Source organism: Arabidopsis lyrata (genome assembly GCF_000004255.2).
Source record: "Arabidopsis lyrata subsp. lyrata unplaced genomic scaffold ARALYscaffold_3, whole genome shotgun sequence".
NCBI classification, from domain to species: Eukaryota; Viridiplantae; Streptophyta; class Magnoliopsida; order Brassicales; family Brassicaceae; genus Arabidopsis; species Arabidopsis lyrata.
Window position 1 is genome coordinate 5,826,966 of NW_003302553.1, and position 17,014 is coordinate 5,843,979.

The 17,014-nt window shown below is 39.1% G+C and overlaps 4 protein-coding genes across 5 annotated transcripts; 2 read left to right on the forward strand and 2 right to left on the reverse strand.

Annotated features, from left to right (window-relative positions):
• Window positions 1–105: 105 nt before the first annotated feature.
• LOC9318934 (exocyst complex component EXO70A1) lies at window positions 106–2,870 on the reverse strand. The gene is given in 3 exon segments (XM_021030947.1): window positions 106–1,531; window positions 1,533–2,222; window positions 2,310–2,870. Coding segments are annotated over 2 exon segments (1,866 nt in total). The 5' UTR covers window positions 2,310–2,870; the 3' UTR covers window positions 106–355.
• A 525-nt stretch (window positions 2,871–3,395) lies between these two features.
• Window positions 3,396–7,159, forward strand: LOC9321079 (oligouridylate-binding protein 1C). Its single transcript, XM_002882822.2, has 12 exons — window positions 3,396–4,040; window positions 4,457–4,518; window positions 4,608–4,710; window positions 4,915–4,991; window positions 5,073–5,134; window positions 5,225–5,312; window positions 5,410–5,485; window positions 5,582–5,612; window positions 5,877–5,996; window positions 6,141–6,226; window positions 6,353–6,529; window positions 6,647–7,159. The coding sequence occupies exons 1-12, from the start codon at window positions 3,915–3,917 to the stop codon at window positions 6,929–6,931; spliced, it is 1,293 nt and encodes a 430-aa protein (XP_002882868.1). The 5' UTR covers window positions 3,396–3,914; the 3' UTR covers window positions 6,932–7,159.
• Window positions 7,081–8,827, reverse strand: LOC9318935 (protein FLUORESCENT IN BLUE LIGHT, chloroplastic). Of its 2 annotated transcripts, none has more exons than XM_021030954.1 (4): window positions 8,679–8,827; window positions 8,119–8,294; window positions 7,821–7,986; window positions 7,081–7,733 (listed from the first exon to the last, which is right to left on the reverse strand). In XM_021030954.1, the coding sequence occupies exons 1-4, from the start codon at window positions 8,761–8,763 to the stop codon at window positions 7,210–7,212; spliced, it is 951 nt and encodes a 316-aa protein (XP_020886613.1). In that variant the 5' UTR covers window positions 8,764–8,827; the 3' UTR covers window positions 7,081–7,209. The 2 variants fall into 2 exon arrangements, with proteins under 2 accessions (XP_020886613.1, XP_020886612.1); XM_021030953.1 differs by having other exon boundaries at window positions 7,821–7,995; window positions 8,679–8,819.
• Window positions 8,828–8,869: 42 nt separating this feature from the next.
• Window positions 8,870–16,975, forward strand: LOC9321080 (nuclear pore complex protein NUP107). The gene is made up of 24 exons (XM_021030946.1): window positions 8,870–9,191; window positions 9,585–9,940; window positions 10,166–10,235; window positions 10,317–10,432; window positions 10,633–10,664; window positions 10,759–10,884; window positions 11,352–11,510; window positions 11,887–11,979; window positions 12,071–12,238; window positions 12,344–12,442; window positions 12,834–13,060; window positions 13,145–13,202; window positions 13,287–13,375; window positions 13,636–13,767; window positions 13,897–14,019; window positions 14,167–14,265; window positions 14,369–14,557; window positions 14,805–14,976; window positions 15,069–15,219; window positions 15,332–15,534; window positions 15,751–15,892; window positions 16,013–16,173; window positions 16,397–16,513; window positions 16,716–16,975. Exons 1-24 carry the CDS (start codon window positions 9,112–9,114, stop codon window positions 16,785–16,787), a joined length of 3,234 nt encoding a protein of 1,077 aa, XP_020886605.1. The 5' UTR covers window positions 8,870–9,111; the 3' UTR covers window positions 16,788–16,975.
• Window positions 16,976–17,014: the final 39 nt, after the last annotated feature.

Below are 17,014 nucleotides of genomic sequence, written 5' to 3' on the forward strand. Positions count from 1 at the left end.
GATTTCTTACCTTAATCAAGACTTAAGACTTTCGGTTTTGAGCTTTTGAAGAAAACGTGGCGTTGGCTGACACATTTAAGCAAACGGCACAAGCAGAAACAAAAATGGAGCAAAAGAGTAGAAGACGTGGCACATTGCAAAATTTACATGGTACTTATTGGTTGTGTGATCAATCAGGACTAAAAGAAGACATATGGCACAAACAACAACACACAAATATATGTTTACCTGGAGATTATTCCACCGGGCAGGAACCCGTGAATAAAAATTCAAAGAATGGCTCTATTTCTATGACATCCTAATGTGGCTGAAAAACGAAAGAAAGAAGACGAACTCTCGGTTTTTCGATCTTCTTTTATCGCCTCCTCAAGTGTGGTGGTGTGGTATATCCTTCGAAGAGATCTAGAACGATTGTCTCGATATCTTCAACCGAATATTTCAAATAGTTCTCAGGGTGTCTTCCGCTCTCTATATGACCCCTGAACCTTCCAAGAAACGATCTATAAGCAGGGATTAGATGCTCGGATAGCGATATTCGGAGTTCTTCTCTAAGCTGAGCATCTGGAACCGACCATGTGGACTGAGTCCTGTGAACCTCTTCGAACATTGTATTGAATGCCTTAAACCTTTCTCTTAGTGCACTTCTTGATACACCTGAGGAGAAACTCCCACTCACATGTAATCCTTCATCTCTCAGGCTATTCAGTACTCTGACCCATGTAGCTCTCTGGTAGTTTGTGGCAGCATGTCTAAATATCCCAGTGAGTTTCCTTAAATAATGGTCTCCAATCATTTCTCGTAGCTCTGGTGACCTCTTCACTTTCTGAACAATGTAATGGATGTTGTTCATTATGAATATGTGAGATAGAGATGTGTCTCTGTAGTGCTTGGATTTCTCTTCTAAGTTGAAATGCAAGACCACAATCAACCATATCAAATGCAAATCCAACGGAGATTTACTCTCTAGCTCCGTGAAATCCATATCCGGTGTGTTTGGATCAGACCCAGTAGAGGGATTCGACATGATGAGATCATCCAGCGTTTGCTTATAATCAGAGATCATCACAATGTAGTTCATCACATACCTTGTCAATGGATGAATCGTTCCTCCAGGGACAGGAACTATCGAAGGTTCACGAAGAACAGCATTCTCAAACTCCGAAAGTATACCTCTCGATGCTTCCGCTAGTCTCGATTGAATCTCAACAGCCTGAGCCCTAATAGCATCTGAAGAATCCGAGTCAAAAATTGCTTCAATATCCGGTAACATATCCGTCAAAGCATCGTGTAAATCAAGAATCTTGAAAAGCTTCTCAGGTGATCTTCTACTGATACTTATAGCTTCAGGGAAAGTGAAAAGTCGCAGAGCAGAGGCCTTCACTGTCTCCATGAAACAAGTCTCATCCATGGCCGTGCAAATACCATCAAATAGCTGCTCACATAGTCTCTTCTCACTAGAGAAAACAACTCTAATGCAAACCTTAGCTGCACGAATCCATTTCCTGATCTTTCCTTCAACAACTTCCCACTCAAAGCTTTTGTACATCTCCAATGCTTATCTTCACAATCCCAAGCTGCTTAAATATTGTTTCCATGGCTGATTTGCGAACAGTTCCATAGACTTGGATACATTCACGAGAGTAACCGGCGGCGACCATTCGTTGAACAATCGATCTTAGATCAGAAACTGCTTCCGGCGAGATCAGATCCATTTCTCGTATACTGCTAGTGGATCTGTAACTGCTTCTTCTACGAGTTAACCGGCTTGAACCGGAACCACCTGGCGAGTTTAATTCTTCTTCTTCGGTAGTTACGGTGGTGGTATCTTCTCCAAGCTCGACGCATAAAGACGGAGAGACTGATGATGATTCCTCAAGAAAAAGTGAATCAGGCTCGAAAGTAGTTGTGTGAGAGAGAAGAATGTTACGGAACTCGTCTTCGAGTCTAGCCATGGCGATTTGGATAGCTGAGTTGGCTTTGACCTCGTGTTCATCGACTGTGGTGGCGGCGGAGGAAGAAGAAGAAGAGAAGGAGACAGAAGATAAGGACCGTTGGATTTCATCAACGGCTCGGAGAAACCGATCCACCTCATCACGATCGCTTTGGAAAATCATCTTCCCTCTTGCTCCATCAGTCGCCGCTGAGTCCCACCGGAGTATAATCCTCTCCGCCGTCTCTAACTTCGAACCATCGGAATCTAAACTAGTCTCCGGCGGTTCCATCTAAAATCAATCAGACAACAATAGTTCATATACGGAAAAAAAAAAAAAAACAGCAAAACAGTTGAAAACCAGTGAATGATTCTTCACCTCCACCGATTCAAATTAGGTCGTCCTTCTTCTCAGATGAAAATCCGTGAAGGAGATCGATTTTTGGTAAGAAACCACTTCGATTTTTATTTTATTTTTTCTTATCAGAAGAAGGAAGGAAGTCTTAGCAAGGCAAAGCTGTCTGTTTGTATTGTTTTTAGTTTTATTTTTTGGAAGTTTCTGCGAGAGGTGGGAAATCGGAAAAATAATAAGTCTCTTGGACTTTTCAACTCCTCTTTGTGTGTACGTTGCCGATAAATTTTAAACTTTGTTTTTCCGAATTACTCGCCGGCGGCGTAAAATGCCCGGTAACCGGTAAAAATTAAACTGTTTTGGTTTGTGGAATTATTGGGTGAGATCTAGTCATAAATGCTATTATGCCTAAAACAAAGTCCCACTTTCTCTAAGAGACACATCTAGATAATCCAATCATGTCTTGTTATGATCTTTCATTTTTATAGTGGGGGGATCACTTAAGCTAGTAATTTTGGAAACTTTCTTGAATTATCCAATCATCTCAAAATATATATGACATATACATTTCCATAGATACAATAATGTAAATAATGTATTTGTTTCGGTGCTAAGAAATCCTTTATATAATTAAAGTTTTTCTTTTTTAATATATACTATAGTTTACCTAAATGTTATGACGTGGTTGGACCATATATGTTGGCAAGGACATCAATTTATATTATCTAAGACAGTTTGTAATCAAATTACCTGTGGATAAGAGAGTACCAATTTGGTGAATTATTTATAATGGAGATGTTTTTGTAAATTTGAATAGTCGAAAAAAAAATGTACATTGTCAAAGCTCATAATGAGATGTGGTTGGTGGACCATACTTGATTTTTATCGAGCTGATTAAGTAAAGATGATAATACAAGTTGTAGTCATGGATATTTAAGGTTATTGAATGTTTGAACAATTAGGTTAACTTAACAACGATAATGATATATACACGTAATATAATAAATTGAAAATTTGAGAGATCGCACATACAAACTGAAAATAATACAATTTGATTTTTCAATCACTATTTTATTTGAGTCCTTAGACCACGAACACGAACTCATTAAATTCATCAAACCAGTCACAAAGACCGGACTAATCCAATATTACACGCTTGGGTCCACAGAACAAGTTAGTCAGAAATAGTGGTCCTCCCTTGATATCCGCAGGATAAAGTAACAACGTCGTGTAGATATGGGCTTGGGCCTGAGACTGGGCTGTCAGCAAGATCAAGAAACGGACAAGAAGTATTATTGGCTGTCACTAAAAATGATCGTCACAGTGCCGTGACTCTAGTTTCACCTCACTTGCTTCTCTGAAAATTAGCAATAAAATAAATCGTGCTATAAATAGTTCACTTGTGCCGCACGGTCCCTCTCATCTTCTACGGACAGCTTCTTTCTCTTTCCTCTCTGATTTTTTTTTCTCTTTCTTCCTTTTTCTTTTTTATTTTCTTTCTTTTTTTTTTTTGTTTTTTTTTTCTTCATCTCGTGAGCGATAGTACCTGAACCCTAAGCGGAGGAAAAATCAAAAATTGTCGAGAAGAAACAAACAGATATCTTTCTTTTTTCTTCTCAGTGGGGGAAAAAAATGCAGAATCCGAGACTGAAGCAACATCAGCAACAACAACAACAACAACAACAAGCTTTGATGCAGCAACAAGCTCTGATGCAGCAACACTCTCTTTACCATCCTGGTGTTTTGGCTCCTCCTCAGGTTTTTTTACCTTTGATTACATCTTCGATGTGTCTAATTCTGGTCCGAAATTGGATTCTTTTTTTGTAAGTTTTAATTTCGTTTCTTCACTATCGTCTCTTTCGTGGGTCCTTTTATTCCGGGTCTGGTTTAGTCTGTGTTCATCATTGAAGCTAAGGCTTGTTCGTATTTTGTGTTTCTTTTTTCTCATTTGATGATTGAATGGATGGCTAGGGTTTCCAGATCCTGTAGGCTAGCAATTCGTTCCTTTGTCTTTTGATGATTTCTTTTTTGTATTGGTTTTGTTGGGTCATTACCAAATTGAGCTGGTATTTACCTTTTCAAGAATTGCATTTTCTCATGGGGATAGAAAAAGAAATGATTTTTCTTCTTTTGTTGCAATCTTTTTTCATTTTTTATACTTTTGGCATTTGCAGTTAGAGCCTGTTCCAAGTGGAAACCTTCCTCCTGGTTTTGATCCCAGTACTTGCCGTAGCGTGTGAGTGATTTTTTTTTAGTATCACTTTGTCTGAAAGGTGCAGTTCTGAGTTTATGTTTTAACTCCTCCAATTATTCTAATATTCGCAGGTATGTTGGAAACATTCATACACAGGTCACAGAGCCTCTGCTTCAAGAGATTTTTACAAGCACTGGCCCTGTTGAAAGCAGTAAACTCATCAGAAAGGATAAGGTAGATAGAATTGAATTCCACCTGATTTCTACTTTATTGTGTTAAGATTGTGAAAGTTACCCTCTTATATATAGAGTAGCTTTCTTGTTTTGGTCGAGCATTATTGAACAATTGCCCATTTTTTATACTTTAAGGAAACACAACTTGCTGCTGTGCTGCTTACTAAAAATGGTCTCATGAAACATGCATCTTTGTAATTTGCAGTCATCATATGGATTTGTTCACTACTTTGACCGAAGATCTGCTGCTCTGGCTATACTGTCTCTGAACGGAAGGCATCTGTAAGGACCAATTTTCATAGTTTCGTTCCACTTTTTAGTATTCGAATCCTTTCATTTAGGTTATAATACTTGAGTTCACAGGTTTGGACAGCCTATCAAAGTCAATTGGGCATATGCCACTGGTCAGAGGGAAGATACATCAAGTAAGTTTTGATTTTTTGAAGAGTTGCATTTTGTTTGTTTGTTTTTAGAAGAGTGTGGATGCTCAGTTCTATTGCTTCCATGAGTTGCAGGTCATTTCAACATTTTTGTTGGAGATCTCAGCCCGGAGGTCACTGACGCGACATTATATCAAAGCTTTTCTGTCTTTTCCAGTTGTTCGTAAGTTCTGATACTTGATCAGCTCCTTTGAACTAATTCTACTTGGTTATAAAATAAAAGAATATCATAATCTCTGACTGAGTGTAATCTCGTGAAGGGATGCGAGAGTTATGTGGGACCAAAAAACTGGGCGCTCAAGAGGCTTTGGGTTTGTTTCCTTCCGCAATCAACAGGTAATGTACATTCTTTAAATCATGCAGTGACTATTTGTTTTAGCTCAAGGATTGTTCATGGTTTACTTTAATGTTAAATGTTAATTTCATTTGCAGGATGCTCAAACTGCCATTAATGAGATGAATGGTGAGGATCATATAGCAGCTAAGATCTCAGGACATCGTCCTCTTTTGTGAACTCTGCTTTCTCGATTCTGAAGTTCTTAGATTTTGCATGCAACTGCATAATACTGTGCCTAGAAGGACTAAATTCGTGGATTATGAGTTTTTTTGAATAGTCAAGAGTTGCTGAAAGTTAATTAACTTCTGTTTCGATGAGGCCAAACTTCTAGAATTGAGATTTTCTCTTTATTCTTAGTGATTAACCTTTGTTTCTATTACATCTTCTTAGGTAAGTGGTTAAGTAGTAGACAGATCAGATGCAACTGGGCCACGAAGGGCGCTACTTCTGGTGATGATAAGCTCAGTTCTGATGGAAAAAGTGTTGTAGAACTTACAACTGGGTCATCAGGTTGTCTTTCTATTACTGTGCAGATTCTGTTTTTTTTTTTCTCTTTCTCCTTAAAATTGAATATTCGAACCTACATTGATTTTCTCTGGGTAATATGAAAAACTTTAAGTTAACAAAGTCACGGTTGGCCGTTTAATTGTGCAGAGGATGGTAAAGAGACATTAAATGAGGAAGCACCTGAAAACAATTCTCAGTTTACCACGGTTTATGTGGGAAACCTTGCTCCAGAGGTACGTTATCCACTAGCAAGTGCTCCTTGTAATACTATCACAACAAAAACAGTTTATTTGAGGTTCTTTGATGAAGTTTTGCATCAGTAGATTTCTGGTACATGGTTACAGCTATCTATTTTTCAGGTAACTCAGCTTGATCTACACCGCTACTTCCATGCTCTTGGCGCTGGAGTTATTGAAGAAGTCCGTGTCCAACGAGACAAAGGCTTTGGTTTTGTGAGATATAACACTCATCCCGAGGCTGCTCTTGCTATTCAGATGGGTAACACTCAGCCTTACCTGTTTAACAGACAGATTAAGGTACTTTAAGTTTGGCTTACCACTAAAAACCCTCTCTATTTGATCTTACTGTTCCCAAAAATTGCTTCATCTGAGACTTGGCATGTAATCTGACATTTGTTATCATGTTAATTGTAGTGCTCATGGGGAAACAAGCCAACTCCACCAGGTACAGCCTCAAACCCACTTCCCCCACCTGCCCCAGCACCAGTTCCTGGTCTGTCTGCAGCTGATCTCTTAGCCTATGAGAGGCAATTGGCACTAAGCAAGATGGCTAGTGTGAATGCGTTAATGCATCCACAGGGTCAGCACCCTCTAAGGCAAGGTGCTCATGGAATAAATGCCGCTGGAGCTACTGCAGCCATGTACGATGGTGGCTTTCAGAATGTAGCCGCCGCACAGCAGCTCATGTACTATCAGTAATAAACCTCAGATCGTGGCGCCAATCTTAAGTTTCAATCTCTTTGCTTTTTTCTCTTTTTCTTTTTTTTTTTCTAGAACTTGTTTGTTTGTGTGTGTCTGTTTGTCTTCTCTCACTGAAGTTATCTATATAAATTTTATCCGCAGTTGTATGCTTAGTTATGTATTCCCATGGATTGTACGACAAGCGAATTACATTCAATAAAAGGGATTTGGATATCCATTCGATCAGATTTTACATGAAGACAAACAGACAACAGACAAAAGACCTTGAGGAAGAATCAGTCTGTCTCTAACCGAGAAATGTACGTATCATAGAATTTTCCAGCTTTCTCGAGATCTCCCAGCTCGGTGTAACAGTCTGCAATAGCTCCATATGCTTCAGTGATTCCAGAATCTTCACTTTCCCTCTTTGAGATGGCTAGAACCATGGAGTGATACTGTATGGCTTCCCTATACTTCCCTTGGCGTTGCAGTGAGGCGCCTAAGCCTCTTGCAGCCTTCTTTTCTTCAATGGGGTCTCTGAGACTCTGGGCAAGTTCTAAAGCTGTCTTGAACTCTGCATACGCTTTCTCTGGTTCTTGGTTCCTCAGAAAAGTTTTTCCTGTTTTCAACTTGGAAATCAACTCTTGTTTCTTCGGTTCCACAATGATTTCACTCTCCGGGATTCTTGCTCCCACTGGAGCATAACTCAAGCTTGGTGCATAAGACTCGATTTTGGCTTGTCTCCTAAGAGCTGCGTTAATCTGTCGTAGTTGTTCATTCAACCTCTGTAACTCCCCTTTCCTCTGCCGAGCAACCAACCCTGGTTCGTGCACCACAAAAAGTGTTATGAAAACCCCAATGAGTAAAGTTCGTAGAAGCATAGATTGTATAAAAGACTAGTCACTACCTCCAACGGTGGCTCCAATAAGAGCTACAAGCAACAAAATTGGCATGCTGAACATGGAGCTCTCTGGCTCACATATCTCAGCAGCCAAAGCTTCAAATGGTGTAGCCATCTGAATAGAGTTTGTCAACAACGCTGCCATCACCGGTAATTTGAGCGTCCCAATTCCCTGCCACATCCATATCTAAAGGCTTACTATCACAAAGAAAAAACTTGACAACAAAAATAAACCGAGTCAACAATACCATGGGTTTTAGCTGGAGGATATAGCTAAACATTCCGGAACTCATCACCAACCTACCTCAAAAGCCGAAAACTTGTCAAGATTTTCCCCGCTGGGAAATGGCGTTTTTATGATTCCCTTGCCACCACGCTCCTTGGGCAGGGAAGACGAATGTATAGTTTTGGAGCAAGGATGATGATCCCCAGGTTTTCTGACTACTGAGTAGCCAATAGATGTAGCAAATTTTCCAATCTCTGAGAAAAAGTTAAGGAGAAAGATAACTTCAGAAGCGACCAAGACAAACGCGAGCTTGAAAAAAACCATCAAATTCGTTTGTTTCTAAGCTCCTTAACTCCAATGGTATAAGATTCAAGTATTTGGGAACTTCTTGGAAACCGGGGACAAAGATGTATCACAATGATAACAAAGATCTCAACAAGAATACAAATGAGAACAACACATCAACAAATCACGCTAGAGTAGAAGAAGTGAGGGCATAATAATACACACTAATGTAATTTATATGGCAAAATCACAAACTGAGAGTCTGATGCCTCATTACGAAAAGAGGATCACTCACATAGCAACATAGACTCTGAATTAGAAAATCTGATTCATCTAGTGAACTATGAACTAACCTGGACCTCGAGACATGTCTCTCGGCGGTGGTTGGCCACCGGAAGTACGAGAGAAGGAGGAGCAACACCGGATAAGCGCCGCCATCTCTAAAGAAAGCTCTCTGAGAGGATAAAACAACAAATGCTCTGGAAGCAGCTTTAAACTCGTTTCCGCTGGTCTGTTTTTTATGAAACTTGTACTAGACTGCCCCTGTTTTTCTATTTAATTACAGTTATACCCTTTTTACTAAGCTCGAAAGATGAAACGCAGCGTTTTAAGCAGCTTTTGCTTGACTCTGGTGGCGACTGTTCTCTGTCGTAGCACTGTCTTTTTCCCAGCGGAGTCTTCCACTGGAGCGGAGGGTTTTAGATTTTGACTACTACAAAACCCTAATCGAGCTCAAGCATTGCCGCGCTCTAAGACTACTTGGGGTTAGTTTTCGTTGGTGAAGAAATGGATATGGATATGGACACTTCCCCTAGCTACTTCGACCCCGAGGTTCTCAGTGTTAGGGATCAATTCCGTCGCTATCGGTAAAATTTTCGACTACCCTTTTTCCGATTTGGATAATTTTTCTCGATTTTCTGATCCTCGTTATTTTTATTTTTAGGTGGATTTTTCCTAGGTTGTCGTTTTTTTTATGACTAAATAAGCTGATTGTAGCAAGACGTGAATGCGAGATAAAGTTTTGGATTTTCTCAAATGAACTGAATCTTGTTAGGGTTTATGGTTTTAGTTCATGGAATCTGCGTATGGATTAATTCATTAATAAAGATGAAGAAAATTAGCTAAGGAATAAGTATTGAATTTTCTGTTCTTTGTTTCGTATAATTCTGCATTGATGCGTATTGTGAATTCACTAGTTTGCGTGTTTGAGGTGTAATATTTTTGATGCCCGACTATGTCAAATTACACATTGCTTGCAGAAAGAGACACTCTACATCTCCACATGAGGAAATGTTGAGTTCATATGTCAGCGAGAACAGATTACTGTATGATGGACATAACATCCATAGTCCAACAAATACTGCATTGCTTCTTGAAAACATTAAGGAGGAGGTTGACAACTTTCACACTGATCATTACGAAGGAACACCTGCAAACCCGATATCTGCTTCTAGGAGGGAGAGTGTTGGAATTCTTGATGATGATAATGAGAATTTGTTTCGTCGAGTAGAAAGTCAATCACTGAAGGCTTGCAAGATTGAGAATGATGAGTTAGCAGAGAGTGGAGATACAACCTTTGCTTTGTTTGCTTCCCTGTTTGATTCTGCGCTTCAAGGTTTGTATGATATATCAGTCTTCGAATATAATATGTGTACATACATGAATATGCAGATTTCTGAGTTTGTTTCTGCATGCATGTGTGTGGTTCTCGTTTTTTTCAAAATCTCAACTAAACGGTGTTTCTACATTGTGTGTTTGTGGGATTCCCGTTAGTTAGTTGCTAGAGTCCCATTATTATCTGGTTATCTCTTATTGTAATTACGACGTCTTGGTTTTGCAGGACTAATGTCCATTCCAGATCTAATGTTGAGGCTTGAGGAATCATGCAGGCATGTTTCACAATCAATTAGGTATGTCTTCTGGCTCTGAGAGTCAAACCGTCAAAACTTCTTCAACTTTGTGCTTGTTTCATCCTTTCCTGTTATCTACAGATATGGATCAGATATTAGACATCGTGTTGTGGAGGATAAACTTATGAGACAGAAGGCTCAGCTTTTGCTTGGTGAGGCTGCCTCATGGTCACTTTTATGGAACCTATATGGAAAAGGTTAGGAAACTCAGCTCCATCTTTCTATTACTTTGGCCGTTTTGGAAGAGGGTAGGCGTTGTGTTCGTTTTGATCACTGATGTCTGTTAAAGCTCTGTGTCGTGTAATATTTTCATCTCGACCTGGAATCATTTTAATTAAAGTACTTGGTGGTTTGTGTTAGAGATGCTATTATTGATGATGTGTATTTGTTCTTGCAGGTACTGAAGAAGTTCCTGAGGATTTGATCCTGGTAATGCATTCTTTCATAGTCGTTTTTCAAATGAATCCTTCTTATTTGACACATCTTACGCATGGACTTATTTGACTATGTTTAATGTCGGCAGATCCCATCAACATCTCATGTTGAGGCTTGTCAGTTTGTTTTAAACGACCATACAGCTCAGCTATGCCTTCGGATAGTCCTGTGGCTTGAAGAACTTGCTTCAAAATCACTTGATTTGGAACGGAAGGTGATGATTTCAGTATATTCTTTTTCAATATATTACTTTACCATTGTCATCTTGGTCTGCTACTTGATTGATGTATCTGGTCTGGTCATTTTTGTATTCCTAGGTAGAGATCATGTATAGGATCCTTAATAAACTCGCTAATTGCAGTGCAGTTCCTTTAACTTTCACAAACAGAAGTTGAGCAAAAAGGTTGTTGCATTTTCTTTTCTAGTAGTGTTCACTCTTCACCTAGAGAAATACTGGATCTCGTTGTAATCTTAGGAACTGTATGTAGAACACCTCCAAAACACTATTGCTTCTGAAATCAGAGTCAGGTGTTTGTGTTCCTACTTGTCTTGTATTGAGGGTGTTGGTACTGGTTCCTAGACTTTGTTCAACTTAGGTAAAGAATTGTGTGATGAACCCTCAAATTGATAGAGGTGATTAACACTCGATTAGAACTTACCAGGGAATGTTAATGATCTCAGGTGCGGGGATCTCATGTGGGTACTTATCTTCCTAACGCTGGAGTGTGGCATCACACACAAAGATATCTAAAAAAAAATGGCTCTAGCGCTGACACTGTACACCATCTGGATTTTGATGCTCCAACACGTGAACATTCTCGTCTTCTTCCTGATGACTTTGTAAGTCTGTTCAGCTATGGTTGAAGTTAGGTTCGTTTAGATTGTTAGATTCGTATATATTACATTTCCATATATTTGTTCATTCAATATGAAATACATATTATATGAAACAATGTTGGTTGACTGTGCAGAAATGCAATGTAGGTGAACAGGGTTTAAGAAATTTTGTCAGAAAGGCCGCCAATTTCTTTTCATAATTAATATTTGATTCTCAGATATTTAGCTATTTGGCTTGGTCTAAGGCGTATAACATAGCAATTGTGACTGCTTCTTTTGTCTGTCCTAGTTTCCCTGTGGATGCCTATATCTATACTTTGAAGGTCATAATTCGTTGTCTTGTAAAAGAAAATCAATATTTAGACCTTTGCTTTGGCAGAAACAAGATGAATCTGTTCTTGAGGATGTTTGGACTTTGATAAGGGCTGGGAGAATAGAAGAGGCATGTGATCTCTGCAGGTCCGCTGGGCAGGTAATTTATATAAGGGATATAAATTCTTTATAAGGGTAATGATTAGAAAGGTATGTATAGATAATGTCGATTTAAATTGCTACATTGGCAGCCATGGAGAGCTGCAACTTTATGCCCTTTTTCTGGAATGGACATGTTTCCTTCTCTTGAGGCACTGGTAAAGAATGGGAAAAATAGGACTCTCCAGGCCATCGAGCAGGAAAGTGGATTTGGCAATCAACTGCGTCTTTGGAAATGGGCTTCCTACTGTGCATCAGAGGTAATACAGAATCTGGATAGTTTCGTTGCTTTTTGGATTTGAAGTTTTCTTTTTTTTTCTCTCAGAGACGTAATTTACTTTTCTTTTTTTCACTTGTTTCTGAAGAAAATTGCAGAGCAGGACGGCGGCAAACATGAAGTTGCTGTTTTTGCAACCCAATGTAGCAACCTGAACCGCATGTTACCAATTTGTACTGATTGGGAGGTAATGGCATGCACACTTGTATAATCAGATTGATTTTTAATTAGCATATTCCAACTTTGCGTCCCTGGCTGCCATTTTTCAATTAATTAACATACTCTTAAAAAAACAAATCTTGGTTGTCATGCCAATTTCTCAGCATTATATTTTAAGTTGCTTATCTAAAACGTCATATCGTCTTACGTTATCAGTAATCACCCTGTGCCTGTGTCCATGTCGTATTGAATTATCACTCATAAGATTGTTTAAAGATGGTTATGAATCATTGACAATACTTGTTTTCATTGCTACCATTCCTATGCAATTTTTTTGAAAAACTGGAAACTGCTATCTTCTCTAGCTTATTTCGTAACTTACTCTACGAACTGCGTGCATTGACGGGATTTTTCTGCAGTCAGCTTGCTGGGCGATGGCAAAATCCTGGCTTGATGTTCAGGTTGATCTTGAACTCGCCCAATCAAAGCCAGGCTTGACAGAAAGGTTTAAAAGCTGCATTGATGAAAGCCCTGAAACTATGCAAAATGGTTGTCAGGCTTCACTTGGGCCAGAAGATTGGCCCCTCCATGTTCTAAACCAACAACCCCGTGACCTTCCTGCTCTTCTTCAGAAACTCCATTCAGGGTATGAATACGACAACTGGGAAAATTTCTTCTGTCCTTTCTGTAAAGAGCTACAGCCCAACTTACTGTTCTGTTCCTGGCATAGGGAGATGGTGCACGAAGCTGTTGTCAGAGGATGCAAAGAGCAGCACCGGCAAATTCAGGTATTTTTGTTGCCAAAGATTTTTCCTCGAAGCTATAAAACCCTATATTATGTGCGTAGTCATCCCTAATACTTTCTTTGGCAGATGAACCTTATGTTGGGGGATATATCACATCTTCTTGATACCATATGGTCATGGATAGCGCCCTTAGAAGATGATCAAAGCAACTTCAGGCAATCAATAGTTTTTCTCTAGATATTTTTACTTCTGTTAATCAATTCTGGGATATAATTATCTGTTGATTGTCGGATCCTAGCATTTTCTTTCGAATTATACAAAAATTCTCAACTCAGGGAGGTGGTGGTAGGGGTCTCGAAATGACAATACCTACTGTGTAGTTTCTGATGTTTCTTGGTTATAATAAAGAAGACAGATATGTGTTTTAGAGCGATGCTATATGAGTGACTTGACTCAATACGTTTTGCTCTGGCAGGCCCCATGGAGATCCTCATATGATAAAGTTCGGTGCACACGTGGTGCTTGTTCTTAGGCTTCTGTTTACTGATGAAATCAATGACTCTTTCAGGGAGAAGCTCAATAATGTTGGTGATCTTATTCTTCATATGTGAGTCACTTCAAATTGGTTCCTCTGTGATAGCAGATGTCATTTATGGAACTTATTATCCTACTATATGATACATTACATGCATATTATGTTCAACTGGCTTTTTGCTGATCTGTGAAATGCTGCCAGGTATGCGATGTTTCTATTTTCAAAACAACATGAAGAATTGGTAGGAATTTATGCTTCTCAGCTTGCTCGCCATCGATGCATCGAACTTTTTGTACACATGATGGAGTTAAGGATGCATAGCAGGTAATTTCTATGTGAATTCTCGGTTATTGGATGATAAGTATCAGATGATAGTCTTTAATATTGCATTGTGGACAAGCAGCCCTTGGAAATATGTGTATGGCATAAAGTTATTTCTTTGACATTTTTCCTTCTGCTCTGTAAAAATAGCGTACATGTGAAGTACAAAATCTTCCTGTCCGCTATGGAGTACTTGCCATTCTCTCCTGTGGATGATTTACATGGAAATTTTGAAGAAATAGTTGACAGGTATTTAAATGGTTGAGATTTTTTCCTGGCTTATAATATGGTAATCTTGAGATACATGTTACTCTAGTAATCTCAAAGAATGAAACTTTATGGAACATCACAGGGTTTTGTCAAGATCTCGGGAAATCAAACTTGCAAAATATGATCCCTCAATTGATGTTGCGGAGCAGCATCGTCAGCAGAGTCTTCAAAAAGCAATAGCCATTCAGTGGCTCTGTTTTACACCTCCATCTACTATAAAGGATGTCAAGGATGTTATTTCCAAATTACTATTGCGATCTTTGATGCACAGGTACGATTGATGCATACTGACATATGGCCTCATGTATATATCTGCGTCTGAGAGAAATCTCGACATATTAGGAAAATGTTGGCTAATTTTGTTCTCTATTAGCCTATTTCTCAATTCCTTAATAAAGAGGCAATGATGAAATCAGAGGACAAGAGGTCCATTTAGTATGCAAAATGTTTGTCTCTCATTTTTTCTTCACTTTTGCCTTTGTTTCATGGTATTTTTTTGTTTTTTTTCCTCTCGTCAGCAACATACTTTTCAGAGAGTTTGCTTTGATTGCCATGTGGAGGGTCCCTGCAACTCCTGTGGGTGCACACACACTTCTTAGTTTTCTTGCTGAACCTCTGAAGCAACTCTCAGAAAATCCAGATACCCTTGAGGATTATGTCTCCGAGAATTTACAAGAGTTCCAAGACTGGGTATGTTTCTCTGCAATTTTACTCTTTATTATTCCTTTGATTTAAACATCCAGTGTCTAGATAACTTTACGTACCTCTTTGTCTTTAAACAGAATGAGTATTATTCCTGTGATGCAAAATATCGCAACTGGCTCAAATTCCAATTAGAGAATGCTGAAGTCACTGAACTGTCAGAAGAGGAAAATCAGAAAGCTGTTGTAGCAGCCAAAGAGACTCTGTATTCTTCTTTGTCATTGCTGCTCAGTAAGTGATGCCAAGCTTTATAATATATGGTTGACTTGTGTGCACGACTTTGCAGTTTTTACATTGATTGAAAATGCTGTTAACTGTGATACTTTTGAACCTCTTAATATAGGACAAGACAACCCCTGGATGACATTTCTCGAAGACCATGTATTCGAATCTGAAGATTATATGTTCCTTGAATTGCATGCAACTGCGATGCTCTGTTTGCCTTCTGGTGAATGTCTGCGCCCAGATGCCACTGTTTGTGCTGCACTAATGAGTGCACTTTACTCTTCTGTCAGTGAGGAAGTTGTTTTAGATCGCCAGTTAATGGTACTCCTTTCATCCAATGTTCTTGTTCCATATGTTCGTTTTACCTGTATCCTTGCTTTTGCTTCACCCATGGTTATATAGAGAAGTTTGCTTTTTCCCTGGACATGAGTTTTCATCTACAACGGTTATGCAACAAAATTGGATATTTTCTAGGATGTGACACCATCTCGAAAAGCAGTCTACTACATTAATGTTTGTGTTGATCTTCTCGTTCAGGTAAATGTATCGATTTCGTCAAGGGACAGCTACTGCATCGAGGTTGTGCTCCGGTGTTTAGCAATTAAAGGTGATGGACTTGGGCCACATAATGCAAATGACGGTGGTATTCTAAGTGCAGTGGCTGCAGCTGCTTTTAAAGGTTCGGATATCTATGAAACATATTTCTCATTCACCGAGGTTTACCTCCTTTCTCCATAGAAATTTGGGGATGTTTCACCAGCATTAATAAAACAAGCACAAATTTAAAATTTGACTGCAGGTGAGCTTACACGGTTCCAGGCAGGTGTTACAATGGATATATCCCGCCTAGACGCTTGGTATTCAAGCAAAGAAGGCTCGCTTGAAACACCTGCTACTTATATTGTCCGGGGTCTTTGTAGAAGATGCTGTCTTCCAGAACTCGTTCTTCGATCTATGCAGGTAGAGCCTCTGCCATATTAGATTATAACGATGCATACATATGTATCTCTACCTGAGGCCACAATTCATCTTAACCTATAAGAAAAGTGTCTACTAAGAATTTTGAAGAGAAGGAAAAGTCTTTGGTCGTTTACATTAGTGAGAACTATAGAAGACTGAACTTATACCTACTCTCATGTCCCTAGTTAGATGAATTAACCTCCATTTATTGACGTATTTGCAGGTTTCTGTTTCTCTAATGGAGTCGGGAAATCCACCTGAAGATCATGATGAACTGATTGAGCTTGTTGCTTCTGATGAAACTGGTTTTCTCTCTTTGTTCAGTGGGCAGCAATTACAGGTTAGTAATACTCTATTCTTTACACCATGAAAAACAAAGTCAAAGACTCATCATCATCTTTTCTCCCATTTTCCACTCTTTCTTTCCGAATTGGTAATGCAATTTCGTAATCTGCATCATTGTTGGTTATTCACCTGAATAAAATCATTGAATCTTAGTAACTGAGAACCATCTGATCGATTTGGATGCAACACAAATGCAGGAGTTCATGTTGTTTGAGAGAGAGTATCGTATGTCCCAGTTGGAGCTTCAGGAAGAACTTTCATCATCTTGATATTGCCTCACCTTATATCTGCGCCAGCTTCTTCCTCACTGAATGCCCAGAGAGACAGCTTATTTTGGTCGTGTAAATTACGCTGTAATTTGTCTTCTTTTCAGACCAGGGATTCGCTGATCAGACTGATGTATACATTCTGATAAATTTTGTCGAATGCTGAGATTTCAAGTTCCATTTACTACTATTGGTCGAAGAGTTGATCATCTTTCAGAAAACCGCTTATC